This window comes from Mus caroli, chromosome 10, assembly GCF_900094665.2.
Source record: "Mus caroli chromosome 10, CAROLI_EIJ_v1.1, whole genome shotgun sequence".
NCBI lineage: Eukaryota > Metazoa > Chordata > Mammalia > Rodentia > Muridae > Mus > Mus caroli.
This window is the reverse complement of record NC_034579.1, coordinates 89,740,896-89,747,768: the sequence shown is the minus strand read 5'-3', so window position 1 is coordinate 89,747,768 and position 6,873 is coordinate 89,740,896. Positions and strand designations below refer to the sequence as shown.

Here is a 6,873-nt window from a genome sequence, read left to right as displayed (position 1 = left end):
TGACAGCAGTGTGTAATATAAATTCTTTCTTGCAAATGAAATATTAGCTCTTATCTTTCTCTGCTATTATCATTAAATGACTGTAATGATTCGATGTGTAACTTTATATTTCTTCTTCAGAAAGATAATTTAAAACCTAGTATGCAGTAAGTTCAGTCGTCTGATGCTTTCTAATAACAAGTTTACTGGTTGGTAGACAATGACTTCTAAGGGGTTGAGCAGCCAGTGTTTTCCTTTTTATCATCATTTAGGAGCTCCTAGGTATATGGAGGGCTGGGGCTATATGGACTCTGCTCTGTTGCAGTTGTGTAATCTCATAGCACTATTTTTTCAAAGTTAAAAGATCCCAATTTAATATGGACCCCTCATCAGAGACATGGCGCCAGTTTTCTGTCGCTGTATTTATTCTTTCCTATTTGGTTAGAGAAAGTACAGAGAAGAATGTTACTATTTCTTTTTTTTTTTTTTTTTTGAATGTTACTATTTCCTTACCACTTGGTTTAGTCTTCACAGATACAGATGCGACATTAGCAGCGTCAGTTCCTATCTTTACAAAGGCCCTACTGCAAGCACAACTGCAGTGAGGCTGAGCTACATTTATGAAGGCTGGAAAGCAAACTTCCTAAAGATGCTGAAATTGAGGGAGTGAGGCTGCGCTGTGAGATCACTTCAGAAAACTTTCCACCAGCAAAAACCAAGACCAGGCCACCATATGGCTCTACTACTCACCCTCCAGCTCAGGAGGGGAAGTTACATACAAATGTTTTAGGGGACAGTGTGTGGGTGTCAGAAATAAGATAGAGAAATACAAATGAACTCATTTCATAAATACAATCCCAGAAGTACCATAAATTTTACATAGGACTTCATCAAATCTACTTGAGAATTTAATCAATACTGCCCAAACAAAACCCACACACAAATTCATGGTTAACACATCATTAGCATACACTGCATTTAGAACACTCAAGTAATATGAATAACACAACAACATAATTGAGCTACAGACCTATACAGGAGAAAACAGAAAGTGTTACATTCCTGTGCATGACTCCACCCAGAGAATAGAACCACTGTGTTGTTGTGCAACAAAACCGCAACAAATGATAGGAGCCATCCAGACATTCTGTACATTTAATCTGAGAGGAAGAAGCTAAGGAATTGTAGTCATCATTTGTGAATAATTAAATTATATTTAAAAAAATACATTGCTATTTTCTGTCCAAAGATTATTTACATTTCATTGGCTAATTCTGACCTTGGCATGAAAGCTGTTTTAGGGGTTTAATGGAAAAAGTAATTAAAGATGAACCCAAGTCTCACAAAAATAGAAGAGTTTTACTTGATACTGGTAACATTCCAAAATATACGAATTCCAATTTGGCCTAGTATGCAACCAGAGTCCAGATCAATGTATTACGAGTCTAACATTAGTGTGATACTACTCTGAAGCTGTGATAGCCCGTTATCCTTGCAAATCATTGAAGCATGCATCACAGACACGAACAGGCTTCTTTGAAGAAGGAGTTAAGGCGTTTTTGGTTGAGCACTCGGCACAGAAGATATTCCCACACTGTCGGCAGTGATGCTGGTGAGACAAAAATGAAATCGTGTCAAGCCCAGACTCGATAGCAGCAGCTTTATAAAGCTACATGACTGTTACAGAGCACGGGATGAGGGTCTGATGATACCTGAGTGCTTGAGTTTATCCCCCTTGTAACTTAACTCACTAACTGATCAAACACTGTGGGAACATTTTACATGGACTTTGCTTCTATCCTACAATTCCCAAGAGAACTCTCGGAAGCCCTGCTTTTAACTCACTAAAGTGCTCCTATCAAACCAAAACCTCTTCCTCTCACCAAAAGCTCAGGAACATGGAATTTAAACGTAATAGACCTATCTCTAGTACATTTCTTTATCTCACTCTGCCTTTGCTTCTTTGAAAAGAACTCACATGTAATGAAAACACACAAGGTGAGTATTTATTCACTGCTTCAGAAACCAACTGCTCCAGAGAACAGTCAGCGCAAAGAAAGGGCCTGAATTTAAAACTGAAACTCAAACACATAAGCTAAGCAGAGCCTAGGCTGTGTGGACTGCTGTTCAGGAGCCCGGGGATGCTTGCTCACCCGCCGCACGGTGACGGAGAAGCACTTCCCACAGGACATGCAGTTCTGCACTTCGTTGTCTTCCGCCCACTTTCTGTTCAGTGCTTGTGTGAGTTTGATCTGTTTTTTAAAAGGTTTGATATGTTAGACTATATAACACTTCATAGAATGAACTGGTTATTTGTTGCAATTATTTCTAAAATTTTGACTTTACACTATATGAAACACAATTTTACAGTCAGAAATACTATTTGATTTGTCAGAATAGCTACATTCATAAATCTGAATGACAAAATTAAATAAACTTATTTTTCAGAGGCATTGGCAATTATAAAATTCTGTCAATTTTGAAGCTTGTGGCAATTTTACATTTATTGTATCACAATAGCAAATTTTTCCTCATGACTGTGAGAACATACCTAAATCACCTCACTTTCTGTTCACTTTTGCTTTTGCTAGCTCCCCTGCCCCGCTCCCCCCACCCCACCCCACCCTGCTTGAAACAATGGTTTGATCTGTAGTCCAGGCTGACTTCCAACTTGAAGTGATATCCCTGCCTCTTCCTTTGTAGCACTAGATTTAAAGATCTGTACCAGCATGCCTGGCTTGAAAGTGTTTCTTTAAATACCAGCTAACTTATTTATCCCTTTGTGTTCCTGAATTTTTGAAATTTCTTTGTGACAAACCTAGATTGATGTCACTCTCAAACAAGAGGTCTCTGAAACAATTACCTTTTTAGCTTTCACATAACTACTTATACAATCTACAAAATATCTCTACAAGGACAGTTGCCTCGTTCCGCAGGTCATATAAGGGAGAGAATGACATGGTTCCTGCACCTGGAACAGAGCCGTCTTGAGCAGAACGTAGGCTGTCAGCTTGGACGTCAAGTCGTTCATTTTGCGCTCCCAGACAGCCCTTCTCTCAGGACCCCTGACCAGGCAGAGGCTGGTCTTTGGCCGACAGTGTCTATGTGAAAGCATTTATTAAGCAGGGGTTTTACTGTCCTTTTGGTTTCCTCTGTGTTATTCAGTACTGGAGAAGGAACCCAGGTCCGCGCATATGGAAAGTTATCTACCACTGAAGCACAGCCTCAACCCTGAAGGCTTTCCTTAAAGGTAAAAATGCATTTCACTGAGAGGGAGACTGGAGGACACGGAGTCAGCAGGCGCCTCACCTGGAGAGACTGGTTCTCCCTGCCCAGCTCCTGCACGGCCGCAGTTGTGTTATCCAGCTTTCTCTGCAGCTCTAGGGCTTTGGTCTGAAGCTTTTCTATTTCACCTTCGCCTTTAAGACACCTTACAGAACAGATTGCAGACACAAAGTTAATATTTAGGAAATTATTTAAGACCTTTCTGGAAGAGAGGTAATGGAATACGTTGGTAATTTTATACATAATACATTAAATCCAGCTATTTAATTTTTCTTAAAGTCTGACTTTCTTAATGGCTGCTTACATACCTGCAGGGGTTACACACTTTCCTCAATTTTTGGTCGAGTGGGAAAAAGTAGAATGACAATATTCCTATTATTTATAATAGATACAATCTATCTATCTATCTATCTATCTATCTATCTATCTATCTATCTATCTATCTATCTGTCTTCCAGACAGGGTTTCTCTGTGTAGTCCTGGAACTCACTGTTGACCAGGCTGGCCTCAAACTCAGAGATCCACCTGCCTCTGCCTCCTCAGGGCTGGTATTAAAGGTGGGCCTACACTACCACCACCACAACCACCACGGATGCCCTGCAAATACTAATTTCATCAGACATCAATCACCTCTCTAGGAGTGCTCTTCTTTCGTCTTGATTATTCTGAACAGTTGCTTCTAAGACAGCAATTTCTCCCCGTAAGTCATCCGTCTGCTTCTCAAGCTCACTCACTCTCCGTTGACTAGACTGCCACTCCTTCTTCACAGTACCCAAGTTTTCATTTAATGTTGTGACCTGCATAGTGAGCTTAGCCTCATTTTCTTCATGTTTCTTCATTCCTGCTTCCTTTTCTTTTATTTCAGAATGCTAAGAAAAAATAGGGAAGGAGAAGCTATTATACAAGTAGTACAAAATAATATTTTACTCACTGAAATTAAAATGCCAAAGCTATAAATCATATTGCTTCTTCTGGAAAGGAGGTGGGAGACCGTTTTTTCTCAAACACTACAATTCTGATTCTGCAACCCAAATGTGTGATCTAAATAGGCTTGCTCAAAAGCCGTGATGCAGAAATGAGGGTCTGTAAGATAAAGTGACACAAGTGAGTCTCCCCTGTGCCAGTGCTGGGGAAGATGCACGTGGTAGGTAGGAGGAATCAGATGTCCTGTCGACACAGCTCAGCTGATCTGCCTCAGTGGCCCTCTCCCTACACTTTCCAACCACCAGAGCTGTAACACAAACCTCCATATCGACTATAACATTCTGCAAAGCTATTCGGTGAGATTGGAGTCTTTTCAATAAAGAAAAGCCAGGTGCTTTCTACGAGGTAAACACAATGCAGGGAAGGAGAAGCAGGCTTCAGTCATTGTAATTCCAACTCAAAAGTTTCTGTTGCCAGTTTTCACACACTCTACTCAGAGTCTCTCAGTAGAAAAATCTTACTGGAGTGATTCAAAGCTCTACTCTAAAACATATTTTCTGCTGTTAAGTTAATTCACTGACCAGCTTCGCTTCCTTCTCAGAAAACTCTTCCTTCCGCTTCTCTTCCTCCTTCTTCACTTGCTCGCGCATCAGCTGCTGACTCTCCTTCTCCTGCTCAAGAGCTGCCTTCAGTGAGTCCACTTTGCCTTGAAGTTCTAATTTCTGTTGAATCAAAAGTTGTTTGGCATCCTTGAGATTTGTTACTTCCTGTTGAAAGAAGCCAGAAAGCAATCACCCCTATGTACAGGCTAATTTTCTGTTAACTCCACACAAGAGAAGAAGGAATCTCAATGGAGAAAATGCTACCAACAGGTGGCCTGTGGGAAACCTAAGAAGGATCTTCTTGCTTGATATGGGTGTGCCCATCTGACTGTGGTACCACCCCTGGCCTAGTGGTCCTGGGGGCTATATGAAAGCAGGCTGAGCAAGCCACTACACAGCACTTCTCTGTGGTTTCTGCTTCAGTTCTTGCTGCCAGGTTCCTGCCTCAAGTTCCTGCCTTGACTTCCCTCAGTGATAGGATGTGACTTGAGAATTACAAAATGAAGCAAACCCTTTCCTCTCCAGGTTGCTTTTGGTCATGGTGTTCTATCACAGCATGTGATAGACAAAACGACACTAAGAACTTTTACTCAATATGTCAAATGACAGCTGAAATTCATATAACTTTTCCCACCAGCAGATATAAGGGAGTCTTTAAGTTCAATATTTCAAACCACTTATTTCACATGCAAGATATTTACTTCCTACTCACTAATAACTTCACTGAGGTGATGCTCTAACGCCTGTGTTTTAATTATTTCTTCCAAAACTTAGCTCTACACATTTCTTCCAGTTTGCTCACTTAACATGTAATCATTTAGTCATCAAACATCGTCCTATGTTGTAAGTATATATTGACTTACAGAGTCACACACAGACTGGAAGAACAGAAGAATCCGAGATGAACTGTGAGGGAGGCGAATGGTGAATATGCCCATAGATATAAAGGCTATCAGGGGAGCCCCAGGGAAAGCACCTGAGCTTTCTTATGAAACTGCACAACACTTTACAAGGCTCATGGTACAGAGCTTCTGCAGCCAACGCCCTGTCTATGTTTCTAAGGGATAAAATGCTAAACCATAAGATTAAATCTAAAGTCTTGCAACTTGTAAATTATTACTTATCATCAGAATTTATTTCAATCTAAACTTACCCTGAAGCTGCTCTGCTTTATTCAGTAATCAGAATAAAAGTAGATTTCAATATGGATATGAATATCATGCAGTAAAGAGCACTCGGCCAGAGTATTTGTTAAAAACAATAAAATCCCGTGTCTAGCACAGAGTGGGGTCTCCCTTATGTAATACACATAAATGTAAAGGACAGATTACAGCAGAAGAGAGGGAACGGGCTGGCATTAACCTACCTTTATGCTTTCTTGTTTGTGCGACTTGAGCTCCTCATTGAGCTTCGTGATTTCTTTTTCTTGTCTACATTTAATTTCCTCCATCTCTGCCGATTTAGACTTTTCAGCTACTAGTTCTTTTTCCTTCACTGACTGTAGAGAAATTATAAATAAATATAAAGCATCCACTTTCTTGAAAGTAGTGAGCGAAAACATTGGTGTTTCTGACCCTGCTCGCACCTTCTCCTGAGGTTACCTAGCAGGGTTGTGCATCTTCCCTTCCTGTTTACCTTGATAACGTCAGCACTGAGATTAAATGCTGCAGAAATTCATTTTACAACTTCTATTACTAAGACTGCTTTTATATAAGGTTCTCTATTTTGAGTACTTTTCAATTTATAGTTTATGACTAAAAAATAAATAAAATTAAAAATTAAGTCATCTACTAGGGATACAGTTGACACTAAAACAAGATGTGTCCAAGTGAAAATCCTTTCAGTTAATTAAATATCGAATGTCAGAATTGTCTTAATTAATCTGAGCCATAAATCATAAATTCCATCCCGGCTTCACAATCCCCACTCCTAAAAACACAATTTTTATAGTTTAAAGGAAATTCCATTTTGGAATATAACAGAAAGTTCTATGGTGTGAAAAACATGCTTATAAAACCACAAAATGCAGAAAGAAAACTGGACAGACAGACACTGCAAGGCAGTAGTGAGGAGACACAGGACC

The 6,873-nt window shown here is 39.9% G+C and overlaps 1 protein-coding gene across 3 annotated transcripts in view; it reads right to left on the bottom strand.

Moving 5' to 3' along the window:
- Window positions 1–454: 454 nt before the first annotated feature.
- Eea1 (early endosome antigen 1) overlaps window positions 455–6,873 on the bottom strand; it is a 103,112-nt gene continuing 96,693 nt past the window's right edge. For all 3 annotated transcript variants that reach the window (XM_021174057.2, XM_029482448.1, XM_029482447.1), the window contains 6 exons: window positions 6,157–6,288; window positions 4,770–4,955; window positions 3,895–4,133; window positions 3,289–3,409; window positions 2,133–2,231; window positions 455–1,588 (listed from right to left, as the gene is read on the bottom strand). In XM_021174057.2, the coding sequence (XP_021029716.1) occupies window positions 1,466–1,588; window positions 2,133–2,231; window positions 3,289–3,409; window positions 3,895–4,133; window positions 4,770–4,955; window positions 6,157–6,288 (900 nt within the window). In that variant the 3' untranslated portion in view covers window positions 455–1,465. The remainder of the gene's footprint in view (window positions 1,589–2,132; window positions 2,232–3,288; window positions 3,410–3,894; window positions 4,134–4,769; window positions 4,956–6,156; window positions 6,289–6,873) is intronic.